General features: G+C 41.8%; 1 protein-coding gene across 1 annotated transcript in view; it reads left to right on the top strand.

Annotated features, from left to right (window-relative positions):
* LOC113888446 (multidrug resistance-associated protein 4-like) overlaps positions 1–21,104 on the top strand; it is a 392,537-nt gene that overhangs the window by 23,675 nt on the left and 347,758 nt on the right. Inside the window, 6 exon segments of the mRNA XM_027535574.1 lie at positions 1,063–1,287; positions 5,112–5,201; positions 6,251–6,414; positions 10,182–10,307; positions 12,770–13,019; positions 20,060–20,161. Coding sequence (XP_027391375.1) covers positions 1,063–1,287; positions 5,112–5,201; positions 6,251–6,414; positions 10,182–10,307; positions 12,770–13,019; positions 20,060–20,161 — 957 coding nt within the window.

The following is a 21,104-nucleotide window of genomic DNA, read 5'->3' as shown; positions in this document are numbered from 1 at the left end:
GTCTGTGTAGGAAATGATGTTGAGGGTGGAGATGTTTACTTTAGGTGAGTGGTTTTCATTCACTGAGTGGTTTTCCTTGATGGTGAAGGAAGGGAACCTGGGGAAAAGGAGACCTTCAAGGGGTGACTAGAGAGAGGAAGTAAGTTGTGGGGTGAAGTGGCTGTTTGGCAGGGTAGGCAGGTGTTGCTGTTTCTTTGCCTTTTTCTTTGAGAAAGAAACTTGCTTTCCTAAGTCTTATTCAGGGTAGAAGCCTCAGTGCACCTTGTGTCAATTGGTTTAGCCTCGGGGAAGGGAGGATTGGGAACATTTCTTCCAAACCACCTGCAGTGGATGGTGGATGGAGAACCACGGAAGACATCATTTTTTAGCTTGGCCTCCACCATGTTTAATTTTTTACTCCAAGGAACATTCTGACTTCTATAGGGTAGAGACATAGTGAGGCAGTGCTCTCAGGAGCTGAGAGCCTGCAGAGCTGCCAAGCCTGATTTCTTTGTGGTCTTCCAAATGAAGCTGGTTTCCTTTCTCTTGATCTACAGACATGTGGAGTTTGGGATGGAAAGGAGTGGGTGTTTGTGCCAGGGTATCAGTTCACAAAGATTCCTGAAGAAGGTGATGAAAGTGTGTCTCCCATATGTGAACCAGGTTGACTTTCTATTGGGCTGGGTCATTGAGAGGACAGGGGACAGGGGTAGGCTGCCAGCAGGCTAATTCATATGGAAGCAAATTTCTTCTTCTGCCACCTTTTTCTTTATTCATCTTAAGGCTCACTTGTATTGTGCCAAATGACTTCTAAAGCACTGGTTGTGATATTTATACTGAGTATCCACAGTGTATTAGGCATAAAGTACTAAGGCTTTACTATCTTTGAATGTAAAATTTTGCCATAAGGTTAAACTGTTGCCTACTTGTCTTATAGGAGATAGTGGATCTGCATATTTTTCTTTTAAATTAGCCATGAATGTAGCGTTTTGTCAAAATGTATTTTTAACCTGCTAATGCTAAAAGTAAATCTTGTATTAAGAAAAACTGACATGTCTAATTAAGGCTTTTCTTTTCTTTTAGGAAAGCACCAGAGTAGTCCAACCTATATTTTTGGGGAAAATGATTAGTTATGTTGAAAACTATGATCCCAATGATTCTGCCGCTTTGCACGAAGCCTACGGCTACGCGGCAGGGCTGAGCGCCTGCGTGCTGGTGTGGGCCGTTCTGCACCACTTGTACTTCTACCACATGCAGCGCGTGGGGATGAGGCTGAGAGTAGCCGTGTGCCACATGATCTACCGCAAGGTGAGTGTCGCTCGGTACCACGGTGTGTACCTCCCCTGAATCCTCAGGGACATTTAGGGAAGGTTCTCTGTAAACTAAAAATTACATAACTGGGATCGTTTACACCTTCCTAGAGAAGCTTGCTATTGCATCAAGCCAAGTTTGTTGTTGTTGAAGTAAACTTTACCAATAAATAATGAAAATTTTTCGTTTGAGATCACATGAGGGCTGCCCTTGATAACTTTTAGCCATAGGCTGTGGCATAATACCCACTAAATTTGTAGTATTAAGTTAATATTAAATTATATTTTTAAAATATTAAATTTATATTTAAAAATAAGCATCAAAAGTATCAAGCTGATTTTCAGTGTCTTCATGTTTAGATCCCATAGTGCTGTTTACAGAAAATTTTTCTTGTTGTTCATTAAAACCTTAATTTACATCAGATATTTATTTAAAAGGGAACTAAGGAGATTGGATCTATAAAATTATATCTAGAAGCAGATAATGTATTTGAGAAAGGGAATGATTATAATTTTAAAATACCCATCTAATTATATTCAATATAGTTATGTTAATTAGACAAAATATAAAGAGAATTCATGCCAAATATAGACTCACTCACTACATTCTATGAATGTGATTGTTGTTGATGATATTAAAGAAAATAGTAGGGTTTTTGAGATAAAACTTGAAATTTTACATTGTTTCATTCATTCCAGAGAGAATTTGTTGCTCTTCATTTAAGCTACTTTAATACAATATTTCCTTTTATCTTTAGTATGCATCATAGCAATTTTAATTAGAACTGATTTAATGTGTTCACCGATTTTGTATTGAGGAATGCCAGGAAATTATTTCACAGTTTACCCTGGTCTAAACTAGTATAAAAGGAATAAGGATTTCAGGTATCTTTACAAAGGTATTGCCACAGATATATAAGTGTCAAGAGCTGAAGGGTTCTGTTTAAATTTGACCTTGGATACCTCTTTGCCTCAGACTGTTTGCTTTAAAAAAAATCCTTATTTAACTGTATTGTAGCCTTGAAATTTTCCAAGAGAGTAGATTGTAAATGTTCTCACCACACATGTAAAATAGGATAACTATATTAAGTAGTGGATATTTTAAGTGGTTTTACTATAGTAATCATTTCTCAATGTGTATTTATATAAAAGCATCATGTGGTAACCTTAAACATATGCAATTTTTATTAATAAATTATAGCCCTCATTGAAAGATAAACCCAAACAGCTTAACTTTTAAATATTGCTTCTTTTACCTGGTTGCTACTTATTTAGAACTTCCATTTCTTCGGAATACTTCTGTCAGCAGAAAGTGAGATGTCATCTCATCTCTCCTTGAGCAGAGTCTTGTACATCCCGGGACTGAGTGAACCTGGAGACCTCAGTGTCTTGTTTGGCAGCAGCATCTGAGTTGGTTTCCTTCTGGGTGATGTGGAAATCTCAGCAGGGCCCACACATTCCAGTCAGGGTCTGCATTGCTGTTCAACATCATCTTTGTTATTCTGTTGCAGCTTTAACCATTTAGGAGATGGATACTCAGATTTCCCCACAAATCGGCTAAATGTTTGTCTTTTCAGATCATGCTTAACTCTCATGTGAGTGATAGTCGCTCAGTTGTGTCCAACACTTTGTGACTCCAAGGACCATAGCCTGCCAGGCTCCTCTGTCCATGGGTTTCTCCAGGCAAGAATACTAGAGTGGGTTGCCATTTCCTTCTCCATAACTCTCATAATAATTATGAAATTTTACCAGAACTGCATTGTGAAAACTTTAAGTTAGGTGTGAGGTGATGGTTTAGTCAAAGCTCAGTCTTTGCAGCACAGGTGAGCCATTGTCCACTTGTTTTTCTTCCTCTTCCCTCTAACACTTTGAAATTTTGCCTTTTGGAAATGTGGCCTGACCTGGCACATTGGCTTATGTGAATGTAACCAAAAGGTGGTTCCTGTATGAAGTCAGAAATTGTGGGGATTACACCATTGACATAATCTGAAATTCCAGAAACATGGGAAAGACAGATTTCCTTGTTCACAGCCTTGCATCTAGAGTCCTGCTGTTGCAGAAACAAGACACTCCTTTTCAGGTTACAGGTGGACTGATTCCCTAGGACCCAAAAACTGGTGCGACAAAGCAGCTCTGAAAGGCCCCTCTGAACGTTTGTGGTGCATCTTGGGCCCCACCTCCTGATCCCTGGTCCTGGGAAGAAACCAGGTCGAGTGTTAGAAATGGAGTGGCTGCTAAGCTCGTAGCTGTAGTTTGTCTACACCATGGATTCCAGGCTGGGGCAGGTCTCCAGGGGATCTCTAAGGCTGCACATCTGCCACTCCTAACATGGCCCATTCAGCATTTTCATGCTCTTTTCAGCTGAATTTTGAATGATCCTGTGGGAGGTTTCATAAATAAAAATGACTTGCCATTTATTTATTAATACATTGTCACAAATTTGGTAAAGTTACTTTTGGCTTTTGATCATTGATCTTTTTTTTTTTTTTAATTGTGGGGAAATATACACTGCATAAAGTGTCCTATTTTCACTCCTTTTCAATGCAGCATTTAGTGACATTAGGTACATTCACATTGTTGGTGGCCATCACCATAATTCATCTCTGAAAGTTTTTGTTTTTCCCAAACTGAACCTCTGCACCCATTAAACACTAACTCCCCAACCCCTGTCCCCTTACCCAGCACCGTTCTTCTTCTCTCTGTGAATTTGACTATTGTAGGTACCTCTGTTAAGTGGAAGCATACAGTGTTTGTCATTGTGTGTGTGTGTGTGGCTTATGTCCTGTAGCACAATATATGCAAGGTTCATCCATGTTGTAGCAGGTGTCAGAATTTAATTTCTTTTTAAGACAGAATAACATTACATTATAGGTCTATACAACATTCTGTGTATTCTCTCATCTGTCAATGGACAGTTGTTTCCACGTTTTAGCTATTGTGAACATAGATGATCTGAATATGAGTTAAATTGTCTGTTCAAGTTTGCATTTTTAGCTTTTCTTGAGTATATCCTTAGTAGTATAATTTCTGTATTGTATGATAATTTCATGTTTAATTTTTGAGGAACTTACATGTTCTCTTCCATTGTGGTTATATCATTTTACATTCTCACTTGTCATTGGTTTTCTTTAACTTGAAGAGTAAACAAAGCATTTTTATAAAGTATAAAATTGTGTTTGGATCAGTAGCTCCAGTTGGCGGTCTGTTGAAGCAACTCCTGGTGTGTCTTCAGTTTCCTCAAATCTCTAGGGCATTTTTCTTACTAAATAAAAGGATTGTGTAACACGGGTTGTGGTTTTTGTAAGTCAGTAGACTGGCATTAAGAACACAGTTTCCTCACAGGAACAGTGTTTTGAGTATTATACTTACTCATTTCAGAACGAACAATCTAAGCCCGAAGTGTTTAAATATTGTCACCCACAGAATTAATGATTGAATCCAGATTTATAGTCCAAGTCTCCAAATTTCCTTCCTTAAATTAGCCTTTCTGCTCTCATCTAATTTGGCTCAAAATTACTTAGTTGTCTCTTAAGTGTAAACCTACACCCTTTACCCTTCAGACAGGTCCAAGTTCACTGAAATAGGATGGGGATTTTGCTTCTACCTCCTGCTCCTCCCTTTGCCATCCTTGCTGGAGGGGCTGCTGCCACACTCAGGAGTTAGAGGCTGAACAAGTATCCCTAGAGCCATGCTGTCAGGGGTCATCCTGCTCCTGCTGACACCACTCAAGACCCCTGGAACACATGCTCCATTGTGTTATGTTCTAAGATGACTTGGTATCACCTTAGGAATCCAGTTCTCTGTCTCCCTCTCTCATTTCAGGCACTTCGCCTGAGTAGCTCAGCCACGGTGAAGACCACCACTGGCCAGATAGTCAACCTGCTGTCCAATGATGTGAACAGGTTTGACCAGGTAAGCTGCCCCTGAAGGATCCTCTTCCATTTCCCATCCTTCTCACTGGGGTCAGCTTATTGGGATAAGAGGTGCCAGGGTTTGGTGTCGGCCAGGATTCTGTTAAGGATATAAGACAAACGTTGTATTTATCCAATTTTTATTTCTCTGTGTGCAGCTTTGATGTAATTATATATATTTTTCTGTTGATGAGAGTTTTGTTTTTCTAATATATATAAATAGGCAGCAGTGTTCTTGCCCAGCTTTGGTAGTGTCCCTAGGGGTCCTCCTGGCATGGCCTTCCTTGGCATGTGGTGTGGCTGTTGCCGAACTGTCTTCCTCCTCCTCTGGTTGATGAAGACCTGGTGGGAGGGATTGTTCTTTCCCCTGCACCCTGTTCAAGTGCCTGCTGCATAGGGAACCTGCGAAGAATAATGCCAAGTCCATGGTCCCCAGCAAGACACAACCTCCTCTCTACCGTCCCCTCCACAGTCTTTTTTCCACTGACCTTATGCATAGATCACATTACCCAGGGCTTTGTAGCTGTTGGTCAGATCTGTGTTGCACTAGATACTTCTCTTTCAAGTATGCATTCATCAAACATGAAGTGAGGCCTCTGCTCACTTTCAGGGATGAGCAAAGCTTAGTTTTTGCCCTATAGAAGCCACAGCCTATCAGGGAGCTAAATACACAAGTAATTACTGGAGAAAGTGGTAGGTACCATAATATAGGCTTTCTGGGGATGCCACAGTTCCCCAGAGGAAATGGGGTCTAAACTCTAGAACAGAGAGCATTTGGGGAAGACCTGAGCTCATCTGTGTTGTGCACAAGATCTACATCTTCAGTGCTGCTGGTCTGTTTCTCCTGGGACATCCCTGAAGCCAGCCCTGTGCTGCCCCTGAAAGGCATTATCTGGGGTGGACACTTGGATGTCTGCTTTAGCAGTTTTAAAACCCACTGAGATCATTTCTGTTTAGGTTCTTTTTGTTCCTTCAGAGCATATTGTTTCCATACTGTACCCTTATTGGTTTTTACACCATTGTAAGAAGGCTTTGTCTTTCTCTCTTAAGGTAACAACGTTCTTGCACTATCTGTGGGTGGGGCCACTGCAGGCTATCGCAGTGACTGCCCTGCTCTGGATGGAAATAGGAATGTCGTGTCTTGCTGGAATGGCGGTTCTCATTATTCTTCTGCTTTTGCAAAGCTGCTTTGGGATGCTGTTTTCATCACTCCGGTAAGAGAAACACTGGTTTTAAAAATTGATAATCTGTAGGTTTTATTCCTAGCTTTTTAAGGAATCTCTATACCATCTTCCATAGTGGCTGTATCAATTTACATTCCCACCAACAGTGCAAGAGTGTTCCCCTTTCTCCACACCCTCTGCAGCATTTATTGTTTATAGACTTTTTGATGAGGGCCATTCTGAGTTTTGAATTGCATTTCTCTAATAATGAGCAATGTTGAGCATCTTTTCATGTGTTTGTTAGCCATCTGTATGTTTCCTTTGGAGAAAAGTCTGTTTAGGTCTTTCCCCCATGTTTTGATTGGGTTGTTTGTTTTTCTGGTATTGAGTTCTATGAACTGCTTGTATATTTTGGAAATTAATCCTTTGTCAGTTGTTTCATTTGCTATTATTTCTCCCATTTTGAGGGTTGTCTTTTCACCTTGCCTATAGTTTCCTTTGCTGTGCAAAAGCTTTTAAATTTAATCAGGTCCCTCTTGCTTACTTTTGTTTTTATTTCCATTACTCTAGGAGGTGGGTCAGAGAAGATCTTGCTTATATTTATGTCATCTAGTGTTGGGCCTATGTTTTCCTCTAAGAGTTTTTATAGTTTCTGATCTTACATTTAGGTCTTTAATCCATTTTGAGTTTATCTTTGTGTATGGTGTTATGACCCAGCAATCCCACTCCTAAACATATATGCTGAGGGAACCAAAATTGAAAAAGACACATGTATCCCATTGTTCATTGCAGCACTATTTACAATAGCTAGAACATGGAAGCAACCTAGATGTCCATCAACAGATGAATGGATAAAGAAGCTGTGGTACATATACACAATGGAATATTACTTAGCCAAAAAAAGGAATACCTTTGAGTCAGTTCTAATAAGGTGGATGAACCTAGAACCTATTATACAGAGTGGAGTAAGTCAGAAAGAGAAAGATAAATATCATATTCTAATGCATATATATGGAATCCAGAAAAATGGTACTGAAAAATTTACCTACAGGGCAGCAGTGGAGAAATAGACATAGAGAATACACTCGTGGTCATGGGGAGAGGGGAGGAGAGGGTGAGATGTATGGAGAGAGTAACACGGAAACTTACATTACCATATATAAAATAGATAGCCAACAGGAATTTGCTATATGGCTAAGAAACTCAAACAGGGACTCTGGATCAACCTAGAGGGGTGGAATGGGGAGGGAGATGAGAGGCAAGTTCAAAAGGGAGGGGATATATGTATACCTATGGCTGATTCAGGTTGAGGTTTGATAGAAAACAACAAAATTCTATAAAACAATTATCCTTCAATAAAAATATAAAAAATTCCATAATATGTAGTTAACATCATAGTTGCTTGATGCTTTTGTTCAAAAACAAGACCAACGCCTTCTCTAGTCTCTTCTTTGTGTGGGTTGTAGACCCTTCAGACTTAGCCAGTGGAGGCTCCAACATTATGCTGAAGGCCTATTTGAAACAGGAACAGTGAAGGCATTCACTGGCTCCTCTTAGCACTGTATCATAATAAGTAGAGTCCTTCAGCAGAATTTGCCCATGTCCAAGTTATTTCAGTTCAGTTCAGTTCAGTTCAATCTCTCAGTCATGTCCGACTCTTTGCGACCCCATGAATCACACAGCATGCCAGGCCTCCCTGTCCATCACCAACTCCCAGAGTTCACTCAGACCCACATCCATCAAGTCAGTGATGCCATCCAGCCATCTCATCCTCTGGCGTCCCCTTCTCCTCCTGCCCCCAATCCCTCCCAGCATCAGAGTCTTTTCCAATGAGTCAACTCTTCACATCAGGTGGCCAAAGTACTGGAGTTTCAGCTTCAGCATCATTTCCTACAAAGAAATCCCAGGGCTGATCTCCTTCAGAATGGACTGGTTGGATCTCCCTGCAGTCCAAGGGACTCTCAAGAGTCTTCTCCAACACCACAGTTCAAAAGCATCAATTCTTCAGTGCTCTGCTTTCTTCACAGTCCAACTCGCACATCCATACATGACCACTGGAAAAACCATAGCCTTGACTAGACGGACCTTTGTTGTCAAAGTAATGTCTCTGCTTTTGAATATGCTATCTAGGTTGGTCATAACTTTCCTTCCAAGGAGTAAGCGTCTTTTAATTTCATGGCTGCAGTCACCATCTGCAGTGATTTTGGAGCCCAAAAAAATAAAGTCTGACACTGTTTCCACTGTTTCCCCATCTATTTCCCATGAATTGATGGGACCAGATGCCATGATCTTCGTTTTCTGAATGTTGAGCTTTAAGCCAACTTTTTCACTCTCCACTTTCACTTTCATCAAGAGGCTTTTTAGTTCCTCTTCACTTTCTGCCATAGGACTTCCCCAGTGGCTCAGATGCTAAACCGTCTGTCTACAGTGCAGGAGACCTGGGTTCAATCCCTGGGTCGGGAAGATTCCCTGGAGAAGGAAATGGCAACCCACTCCAGTGGTCTTGCCTAGAAATTCCTGTGGACAGAGGAGCCTGGTGCAGGCTACTGCCCATGGGATCACAAAGAGTCAGACATGACTGAGCGACTTCACTTTAATTTTGTGCCATTAGGGTGGTGTCGTCTGCATATCTGAGATTATTGATATTTCTCCCGGCTATCTTGATTCCAGCTTGTGGTTCTTCCAGTCCAGCATTTCTCATGATGTACTCTGCATATAAGTTAAATAAGCAGGGTGACAATATACAGCCTTGACGTACTCCTTTTCCTATTTGGAACCAGTCTGTTGTTCCATGTCCAGTTCTAACTGTTTCTTCCTGACCTGCATATAGGTTTCTCAAGAGGCAGGTCAGGTGGTCTGGTATTCCCATCTTTTTCAGAATTTTCCACAGTTTATTGTGATCTACACAGTCAAAGGCTTTGGCATAGTCAATAAAGCAGAAATAGATTTAAATATTGTTAAATAGTGGTAATCTTGTAGGCCCATTTCTCACCACATATATTTTTGTTATGCTTATGTTAGAGCCTTTTCAGGTATTATGTTCATGTTTCCATTAAATTATAAGCACCCCAAGGGCCAGGCTCATCTTCATTGTGTCTTCATGAAGCCCCACATTCACAGCAGCACATGTGATAGAAAAGAGGCTGCTGGTGAAGAGCGTTCTGCTGCTGAGTTAGACTAAAGCAGGTTCCAGAGAGTTGGAGGTGGGTGGTTGTCAGGTGATGGAGATGTTGTGCTATTTGAAGCTCATTGAGTTCTTGTGTGTGTTGTGTGTGTGCAGGTCTGTGCTTGGTGTCTGTCTTTATTTGGAATTTCCTTTCTTGTCTTTGCTGTGGAGAGATTTTCCTTATCCTTCGAGGCCCTCCTCCATTGCTACCAGGTCTCTGAAGCTCTTCTTGTTTTCCTTTCCTGGTGGAATTAAGTTCCATATTTTATGCTCCCCAGAACTTTTCCCCTTTTTTATTACAGCACAAACATTGTCTTCCTGGGTGTCTTTCTGCCTTCCCTACCTGACTGTGACCTCCTTGAGCAGATAGATGGTTTGTATCTGACTCATTTCAGGTCTTCCCTAGCCAAAGCTGCACATTCTCCAAGTTACTTCTTGAAATGGGCTGAATGGTTGACTTCCTAATTGAAGCCTTCTTCTCCATCCATGCTTTGAGTAGAATCTGCCTGTGTTCTAAGTGCAAAAGGGCCATAGAGAACCATTTGCTTCCTGGCCACCACCCCTCACCCCCGCCCCCATGCCCACTACTGCTGTTGCTAAGGAAAGCTGGGCTGTGGTCACTAAAGCTCATCTGTCACATCTGTCTCCTCAGGAGTAAGACCGCAGCTCTCACAGACAACAGGATCAGGACCATGAGCGAAGTCATAACTGGCATTAGAACAATAAAAATGAATGCTTGGGAAAAGTCATTTATAGACCTTACTACCAGACTGAGAAGGTAAGTTTATATATATAGACGTCACTCCGTATTTTCATGCTTTATTTCCTATTCTACTGGATGCTTTAGATGTCTTACCAAAGAAGTATTTAAGTTCACCAATACTTACTATTCACTGCATTGTCCACATGTTACAGGAAGGTTAAGGAGAATGGTGGAGACATCATTTAACCTGCTCTTCCATTTACCATATTCTCAAAGGAAAAAATACATATGCTTCTTAGTGGTATAGAAATGAAATTCTAAGTAGTTCTCAATACCTCGAATCTCAATAAGCAATGTCTTTAAGATAGTATTTGAGACAATGACATTCAAATTAAGATTGTAATTTATGTTGATGGCCCATAAATGGGGAGATTATAGAGATTGGTGTACCTATATCGAGCCAAACTATATGAGTCAATATTCTTTTTTCTTAATTACTTTATTTTCTATTGAAGGATAATGCCTTACAGAATTTTGCTGTTTTCTGTCAAGCCTCAACATGAATCAGCCATAGGTATACAAATATCCCTTCCCTTTTGAACCTCCCTCCCATCTCTTTATTCTTCGTTGTGTTTAGTCAGTCTGTATGCAGGTCAGGAAGCAAGTTAGAACTGAACATGGAACAACAGACTGGTTCCAAATAGGAAAAGGAGTATGTCAAGGCTGTATATTGTCACCCTGCTTATTTAACTTATATGCAGAGTACATCATGAGAAACACTGTGCTGGAAGAAGCACAAGCTGGAATCAAGATTGCCGGGAGAAATATCAATAACCTCAGATATGCAGATGACACCACCCTTATAGCTTAAAGTGAAGAGGAACTAAAAAGCCTCTTGAAGAAAGTGAAAGTGGAGAGTGAAAAAATTGGCTTAAAGCTCAACATTCAGAAAATGAAGATCATGGCATCTGGTCCCATCACTTCATGGGAAATAGATGGGGAAACAGTAGAAACAGTGTCAGTCTTTATTTTTTGGGCTCCAAAGTCACTGCAGATGGTGACTGCAGCCATGAAATTAAAAGACGCTTACTCCTTGGAAGGAAAGTTATGACCAACCTAGATAGCATATTCAAAAGCAGAGACATTACTTTGACAACAAAGGTCCATCTAGTCAAGGCTATGGTTTTTCCAGTGGTCATGTATGGATGTGCGAGTTGGACTGTGAAGAAAGCAGAGCACTGAAGAATTGATGCTTTTGAACTGTGGTGTTGGAGAAGACTCTTGAGAGTCCCTTGGACTGCAGGGAGATCCAACCAGTCCATTCTGAAGGAGATCAGCCCTGGGATTTCTTTGTAGGAAATGATGCTGAAGCTGAAACTCCAGTACTTTGGCCACCTGATGTGAAGAGTTGACTCATTGGAAAAGACTCTGATGCTAGGAGGGATTGGGGGCAGGAGGAGAAGGGGACAATAGAGGATGAGATGGCTGGATGGCATCACTAACTCTATGGACATGAGTCTGAGTGAACTCTGGGAGTTGGTGATGGACAGGGAGGCCTGGCATGCTGCGATTCATGGGGTCGCGAAGAGTCAGACACGACTGAGCGACTGAACTGAACTGAACTGATCCAACTCTTTGTGACCCCATGGACTGTAGCTCACCAGGCTCCTCTGTCCATGGAATTTCCCAGCCAGGAATACTGGAGGGGTTGCCATTGCTTTCTCCAGAGGATCTTCCCTACCCAGGGTTTGAACCTGTGTTCCTGCTTTGCAGGTGGATTCTTTACCACTAACTAATTCATGAATTACTATTATTCATTTCAAAAGGAGCTATGAAAATACTGTCCCTTTTGTTTTGTTTCATGTTTGTAGACTATTTTTCCATCTTTTATTTAAACATCTTATGATCATTTCTCTGACTGCACCTTGTCACATCTGACTGCACATTTCTGATCTCCCCCTCCCCCGCCACTGCTGGGAATACACTCCCATGTTCCTTCTTCTCTGGCCTGCTCCAAGCCTGACCGACTCCAACTCATCTTCTCAGGGTCCACGTGTGTGTGACTTGCCCTGACTCCACTGCTCTGGGTTACATGCCTCTGCTCTGAGCTCCCATGGGAGCTGTGCTGACCGTCTCTGTCTATTATCTCCCAATTTTGTGGTTGCTAATTCTCTTCCCCCACAGGTTCATGAGCCCTGGAGGGGACAGGCTGTGTCTTTCTGTGAGGAGCCCGGCACAGGGCTTGTGATTATGAATGTTGAATAAATGTTCAAACCTAGTCTGATTGACCCAAAATGTTTAAAAGTGTGACTTTAATCCCCCCCTTACTTGAAAGAGTGAAGTGATTATGAAGTCTGTGGTCCTGGTGTTTGGGCAGACCCCTGGATGTGGACTATGCTAATGTCTCCATGATGTGAGGGATGGTTTATTTTAATCTGTGTCTACTCCCTAGAAAAGGGCTACTCACACGGGGCACTGAATTCATGTCTTGTATGTTGATGCTTTTTTTAATTCCTATGTCCTACTTTCTTTTCTAGAAAGGAAATTTCCAAGATTCTGAGAAGTTCCTACCTTAGGGGCATGAATTTGGCAACATTTTTCGCTGTGAGCAAAATCATGATTTTTGTCACCTTCATTGCCAATGAGCTCCTTGACAACCTGATCACAGCCAGCCAAGTGTTTGTGGTGGTGACGCTGTTTGAGGCTCTGCGGTTCTCGAGCACCCTCTACTTCCCCATGGCTGTCGAGAAGGTGTCAGAGGCTGTTGTCAGCATCCGAAGAATCAAGGTTTGGTGAAAAATAACTTTTTAAAATTATAGGCAGATTTGACCTAAAATACTTCCTTTATATGGTGTCACTGTGTGCCAGTTAGGTAAGATTCAACTCTTTCAGTGCCAAGCTGGAAGTCTTTCCAAAGTGTACGTGTTTCCCTCTTTTCTTAGGTAAAATGTGTTAAAAGTATAAGATCCATGAATGGGAAAGACTAGAGACTTATTCAAGAAAATTAGAGATACCAAGGGAACATTTCATGCAAAGATGGGCTCAATAAAGGACAGAAATGGTATGGACCTAATAGAAGCAGAAGATATTAAGAAGAGGTGGCAAGAATACACAGAAGAACTGTGCAAAAAAGATCTTCATGACCCAGATAATCACGATGGGGTGATCACTCACCTAGAGCCAGACATCCTGGAATGCGAAGTCAAGTGGGCTAAGGCCACTTGAAGGAAGCATCACTATGAATAAAGCTAGTGGAGGTGATGGAATTCCAGTTGAGCTATTTCAAATCCTAAAGATGATGCTGTGAAAGTGCTGCACTCAATATGCCAGTAAATTTGGAAAACTCAGCAGTGGCCACAGGACTGGAAAAGGTCAGGTTTCATTCCACTCCCAAAGAAAAGCAATGCCAAAGAATGTTCAAACTACTGCACAATTGCACTCATCTCACAGGCTACTAAAGTAATGCTCAAAATTCTCTAAGCCAGGCTTCAACAGTATGTGAACCTTGAACTTCCACATGTTCATGCTGGTTTTAGAAAAGGAAGAGGAACCAGAGATAAAATTGCCAACATCTGCTGGATCATCAAAGAAGCAAGATAGCTCCAGAAAAAGATCAATTTCTGCTTTATTGACTATGCTAAAGCCTTTGACTGTGTGGATCACAATAAACTGTGGAAAATTCTGAAAGGGATGGGAATACCAGACCATCTGACCTGCCTCCTGAGAAACCTATATGCAGGTCAGGAAGCAACAGTTAGAACTGAACATGGAACAATAGACTGGTTCCAAATAGGAAAAGGAATATGTCAAGGCTATATATTGTCAGCCTGCTTATTTAACTTACACGCAGAGTACATCCTGAATAATGCTGGGCTGGATGAAGCAGAAGCTGGAATCAAGATTTCCAGGAGAAGTATCAATAACCTCAGATATGCAGATGACACCACCCTTATGGCAGAAAGTGAAGAAGAACTAAAGAGCCTCTTGATGAAAGTGAAGGAGAAGAGTGAGAAAGTTGGCTTAAAGATCAACATTCAGAAAACTAAGATCATGGCATCTGGTCCCATCACTTCATGGCAAATAGACAGGGAAACAGTGGAAACAGTGTCAGACTTTATTTTTGGGGGGACTCCAAAATCACTGCAGATGGTGACTCAGCCATGAGATTAAAAGAGGCTTACTCCTTGAAAGGAAAGTTATGACCAATCTAGATAGCATATTAGAAAGCAGGGACATTACTTTGCCAACAAAGTTTCATCTAGTCAAGGCTTTGTTTTTCCAGTAGTCATGTATGGTTGTGAGATTTGGACTGTGAGGAAAGTTGAGCACTGAAGAATAGATTATTTTGAACTGTGGTGTTGAAGGCTCTTGAGAGTCCCTTGTATACCTAGAAGATCCAACAAGTCCATCCTAAAGGAGATCAGTTCTGAGTCTTCATTGGAAGGACTGATGTTGAAGCTGAAACTCCAATACTTTGGGCACCTGATGTGAAGAGCTGACTCATTTGAAAAGACCCTGCTGCTGGGAAAGATTGAAGGCGGGAGGAGAAGGGGATGACAGAGAACAAGCTGGTTGGATGGCATCACCGACTCCATGAACATGGGTTTGGGTAAACTCTGGGAGTTGTTGATGGACAGGGAAGCCTGGTGTTTTGCAGTCCATGGGGTCACAAAGAGTCGGACATGACTGAGCGACTGAACTGAACTGAAGATCCGTGCTCATTTAGCAGTAGTAGTATTAGTAGCAGCAACACAGGCCTTTGCCATGCAGTGATAGCTGCAGGATGATTCAAATGTCTAAAAGCAGGAGATGCAAACAAATTGCATCTCTTGTGCTGACTGGAATGTCTAGGCAGTGACTGGGCACAGTCCTGGGGTGACTTGGATTCCTCTCTGGTCTGGGAGGGGAGGAACTTGCTGAGAAGTCCCTGTTCCCTGGGCAGGAAACATGGCCTCAGATTCACTTAGTTCTCTGTGTTTAAAAGTGGATTTTTTCCACCAAAGATGTTTTATTGTTGATTTCTGATCTCTGCATTTTTGTTTCTGTTCTTCTTTTACTTCGTGTCTAAGCCTCTCTCTAGCTGCCTTCATCTTTTCAAATGTGTGATTCCCACCATGCCTGTTGTCTCCTTTTTTAAACTAACTGTCCCTAAATAGTCAGGGGTATGGATCTGAGAGTTGGACTGTGAAGCAAGCTGAGTGCCGAAGAATTGATGCTTTTGAACTCTGGTGTTGGAGCAGACTCTTGAGAGTCCCTTGGACTGCAAGGAGATCCAACCAGTCCATTCTAAAAGAGATTAGTCCTGGGTGTTCTTTGGAAGGACTGATGCTAAAGCTGAAACTCCAATACTTTGCCTACCTCATGTGAAGAGTTGACTCATTGGAAAAGACCCTGATGCTGGGAGGGATTGGGGGCAGGAGGAGAAGGGGATGACAGAGAATGAGATGGCTGGATGGCATCACTGACTCGATGGACATGAGTTTGGGTGAACTCTGGGAGTTGGTGATGGACAGCGAGGCCTGGCATGCTGCAATTCATGGGGTCACAAAGAGTCGGACAGGACTGAATGACTGAACTGAACTGAAATAATTTTTATCATGAAAACAAGGGCCTTGCACACAGTAGGGGCTCAATTATTTCTATTTAAAATGAAGATTCAATTGTCTCTGTGAAAATGGATGATTTACTATGACCTCATCAGCCGAAGAAGTCTATTTTTCTCTAAGTGATGAAGGCAGACCCATGGTCTTGGCACTGAATGACTCCCATAGGATTGTGAAAGATTTTAACTTCAAAGCGCTAAAAGTTTTCAGTGACTTTTGCATCCAGTAAAATGTGTCCCTGAGGTTATGTTATTCACAGAGCAGCTTTAGGTTTTCCATTACCACCACTGGGAAGTCAGTCTTTTTGGCTTCAGTTCTGATGTGGATACTTTCCTGCATAACCTGTTCTGGGTCTGCACTTCATGGCTCTAATGGCCATTTAATTTCAGCTTTTTCATCAGAGTGAGTCCTGGAGAAAAATCCCGCTAGCACTTCAGGCACCTTTTTTGTTTGGACGTGGGAATTTCTGTTTTAATGTACACACATTGAGTGTTGATGTCTTGGTGACACACTTACGCTGACATTGTATCTGATTCTGTGTAGACAAGGTATATAACATATACATTACTCTCCATGGCCCTTGGTCTTTTTAATCAATAGAAATTGATATATGCCAGATGAGAAATTCAAGCAAGGCTTTTTGAGGCTTATGCTGCATCACAAAGTATGAAAACAAAAAACTGATGCCCCGTTGACTCTTTGAGAAGGGCGGGCTGGTTCCTTAAGAGGGGTGAGGGTAGGGAAGATTTGGTGGTTTGAGCCAGAGGGGTGACTTAAGTGGTTTGCCCACTGTCTTGTAGGTGCCGTGTGCCAAGATCACACACAGTTCCCTGCGTTTGCTCCCGGCAGCTCAAAAATGGCAGTTGGCTTATGGGGTTTTTATATCTTATTGTTCGTAATTGCCTTTGCGTGTGTGCAGTTATGTTTAGTCCCTTACAATTTCTTTGTATTTTGTTGCTCAAGGAGATGTTTGTCCAGGTGCAAGCGCTCCCATAAAGGACCCTGGGTCCCAGCCTCTCTCATAACACTCGTAACATTTTTCTCGTTGCTATGTTAGCTTTGACTATGTAAGGCTGTAGCCATGCTACAGTGGTTGGACTGATTTGAACAACCATACAATCTGATTGTGTAAGACTCAGTCTTAGCTAGAGTTGGGACTATATAAGTGCATAAATGACATAGTGTCTCCCCTCTATGTAACTTAATATTCCTCTGGGGATTCAGAGGTAGGGAGGGCAGTACCAGCTGGGGATGTGCTGAGATGGTTCCCAGTAAGGTTAGTATTTGAGATGGGCCAGAAGGAAAGATGGGGTCAGGACTCAGGGTGTCTGAGTAGAGGTCACCTGGGGAGTGTGGACTTTGGTGCTGGGCAGTCACTGGGGGCGTTAAGTGTGGTGGACACTCTCGGAGGTGCTGTAGAGAGATCAGGAAGGAGTGTTGTGTTTGGGGTCAGTTTGCTGGTGTTGGGGAAATCTCGGCAAGGAATCAGAAAAAGAAAGTATCAATGTTTGAAATGATTAATTAGTGAGTGAGATTCTGAAATTATATTGTTTTGAGAGGAAAGAAGAATTGGGAAAGAGATAAGCTGTGGTAGAACAGATGAGAGCTCCCACATGGCTGAGGATGGGAGAAGTGGTGTGGAGAGAGGACTTGGGCTGCAGTGGTTGAGAGCCTGCAGAGAAGTCCTTAGACCACTGCCTGTTCATCTTGCCTCCTGCTGGACATGGGCTTGGTGTGGACAGAAGTAGCTTTGCCTAGTATTAGGTTCTCTGTGAGCCTGGATGAGAGGAGGAGGGAATGAGAGGATCAAGTCTCCCGCCAGCTGGTCTTTGAGAGAAATGCAAGGATCCTGTCTTGCTTTTCCTGCACAAGGGTTTTCATGTTCAGTTTTTACCAGTTTTTCTTTTGAAGTAGAAGTTTTGCAATCACATTTATGGCTCTGAGGCATGATAGACGGGGTGTCAAGGACTTGAAGAGTCTTTATGTTGTTTAAGGTAGTAGATTACTATTTGTGTGTTGTTTCTTTCTCAAACATCCTGACATGCTTGTTTCAGTTGACCCTTTGTTGGTAAGAATTCAGTTTGCCTGTGGGTGCCAGAGTTACCCATTTAAAGCTGATTACACAGGTCATGTGTTTTTCTCTCATGCAAGAATCCTTATAAAGTTCTGTATGAGATTCCTGCTGCTACCATTACAAATTACCACAAACCAGGTGGGCTGAAACCACAGGAATGTATTGTTTAACCATCCTGGAGGCTAGAAGTCTGAAACCAAGATGTCAGGAGGGTCAGAATCCCTCTGAATTAGATAAGGGAGCATCCTTTCTTGCCTCTGTTAGCTTTGAGTGGTTACAGACAAATCTTGGCATTCCTTCACTTGTAAATGCCATCATTCTAGCCTCTGTCTCCATCATCAGGTAGCTTTTGTGTGTGTGTGTGTTTGTGTATATCTGTCTCAGCATCTCTCTTAAGGACACTGATCATATTGGATTCAGAGCCCACCCTACTCCACTGTGATCTTACCTTAATTGATTACATCTACAACAACTGAATTTCCAAATAAAGTCACATTTTCAGGTAGTTGGGATTAGGACTTCAGCATATCTTTTTTTGTGGGGATATAATTTACCTGATAACAAGTCCCAAGGCTAGTGTGATTCTCCATGGTGTTAGGGACCCAGACTCTTTCTTGTTACTTCACCGCATGTGACCTTGATCCAGCTGGCAGCCTCCAAGGCCCGGGTTTTAGGGTAGAGGAAGGTCCTGGTTATTGTTGGTTTCCACTGACCTGGCTTTAGTCACATGGCTACATCTATCTGCTGCAGAGAGCTGGAGACAGAGGGCCTCTTTCAGGCTGCCATGTGTCAGCTAAAATCCAGGGTTTGTTAACCACCAAAGAATGAGAGCAGATTTTGAGCACAGCCAGTAGTCTCTGCAACATGTTCACAGTTTTGGGGACCTTGAAGAATGGAATGGTATGAATTGTTTGTTCAGTATCTTTACCACTCTAGCTTTTCTCTTAGAATTATGTTAAGGATTTGCAAGGCAAGAGGGAGTTTTCTTGTGTGTGTTTGTCCTATGTGAGACTTCCCTGGTGGCTCAGACCGTAAAGTGTCTGCTTACAATGGAGGAGACCTGGTTCAATTCCTGGGTCAGGAAGATCTCCTAGAGAAGGAAATGGCAACCCACTCCAGTATTCTTGCCTGGAATATCCCATGGACAGAGGACCTTGGTAGGCTACAGTCCATGGGGGTCGCAAAGAGTCGGATACGACTGAATGACTTCACTTACTTTCACTTGTCCTGTGTAGCAGTTCATAGAACTTTGTTTTGTTCAGCTACATTGCATCAATTAGCTGCTAAGTAGTGTAGAGGATAAGAAGTGGTAGGTGCAGCCATTCCTGCTGTGGAGGAGAGAGGACATTGACTAAGGAGAAGAGACAGTGGATTGTGAAAAGATTGCTGGTAAAATATTTTTTAAGGTGTAGAAACTTAAGAGCATTTTCTTTTTAGAATGATGACTTAAGTGATAGTTAATGACAAGCAGTGATATGGATTTGATGCACATGAGGGGGAAGCAGAGTGTACAGGGTTTGCACTCAGAGTCTCTGTCATTGGTCTTGTGTTCCCAGCCTGTCCTGTGCCACCTGCTTCCTGACAGCCTGGGAAGGGCCTTCCTCTCTGTGTTCCTAGCAGTGTCGCATGGTGCTTGGCACCTGGTGGGATTCAGTTAATACTTATGAAATAATTTCCTACTAGCTCCACCCTGTTCACTGTTGGGTAACACAGAAGTAAAACAATAGAAATGTCCAGGTTCTAAATGCGTTGGAGTTTTGAAGCCATTATTTTCTTCTTAGAAAGGAACCAGCACACTTGTTGAGAAAGTAGCAAAGATAGCCTCATGGCCTGGAATTCTTTATTATCTGTTATACATGCATGCTCTCACATACACACATACACATACACTATATATACATATATATATATATGCTATATTATATATATATGCTATACTGTATTATATACTTAGATGTATACATACTATAATAATAGTATATTACATACTATATACTATTTCTCAGGTGAACCAAGACCTAATAAAATACAGCTATAAAATGATAGGTAGGCTGTATAAAATTTTTATTGCAAATTTCAGAGAAGCAATTGTTTTTTTGTGTGCTTTGTTCTTGCAGTATAAACAATATATGTTTTGCCTTTTTCTGTAGAACTTTCTGTTACTTGATGAGACGTCACAGTGCTACCCTCAGCTGCCATCAGATGGTAGAACGATCGTGGATGTGCAGGCATTTACTGCTTTTGGGGAAAAGGTAAGAATCCTTTCATTCCAAAATCGTGACTGCTAAAAGACAACTGTGATATAGATTTATTGGAGAATTTTGAGATTTTACACATACTGTAAAATATGACTTTCTTATTTACTGAGAATATGTTATAAAAATTCTCGGAATCAGGAATAAGGTTTACAATGAATGGAGGTTAAGTGTAAAATCAGCCTGAGGCATTTGACATGTTGCTTTTTTTCTCATTTTCAAGAGAGCTTTCAATGTATTAGCATGTGTTGAGCTTAAAGTATGTAAATTCTTCTTTTAATTTTTAGTTCATTTTTCATTATGTTTTATTACAGAGTATTAAATATAATTCCCTGTGCTATACAATAGGATCACCATAAACAAAAGATATAGAACATAAATACATCTTTTCTTGAAAAGTGAAAGTTGCTCAGTTGTGTCTGACTCTTTGTGACCCCATGGACTATACGGTTCATGAAAATCTCTAGGGCAGAGTACTGGAGTCGGTAGCCTTTCCCTTCTCCAGGGATCTTCCCAACCCATGGATCGAACCTAGGTCTCCCACATTGCAGGCAGATTCTTTACCAGCTGAGCCAGAAAACCCAGATCTAATATTCTAGGCTGAAGTGTGAAGTGTCAGTCGCTTCAGCTGTGCCTTAGTCCTTGTGACCCCATGGAGTATAGCCCACCAGGCGCCTCTGTCCATGGGAATGGACACCTACTTCAGTATTTGTTGTTGTTGCTGTTGTTCAGTAGCTCAGTAGTGTCCAGCTCTTGCAACTCCAAGAACTGCAGCATGCCAAACTTCCCTGTCCTTCACCATTTCCCGGAGCTTGTTCAAACTTAGGTCCATCGAGTCAGTGATAACATCCAACCATCCCATCCTCCGTCATCCCATTCTCCTCCTACTTTCAATCTTCCCCAGCATCAGGGTCTTTTCCAATGAGTCAGCTCTTTGCAT

This window comes from Bos indicus x Bos taurus, unplaced genomic scaffold, assembly GCF_003369695.1.
Source record: "Bos indicus x Bos taurus breed Angus x Brahman F1 hybrid unplaced genomic scaffold, Bos_hybrid_MaternalHap_v2.0 SuperScaffold_100136, whole genome shotgun sequence".
NCBI lineage: Eukaryota > Metazoa > Chordata > Mammalia > Artiodactyla > Bovidae > Bos > Bos indicus x Bos taurus.
The sequence above is the reverse complement of the archived record's forward strand: the minus strand, read 5'-3'. Positions and strand labels throughout refer to the sequence as shown.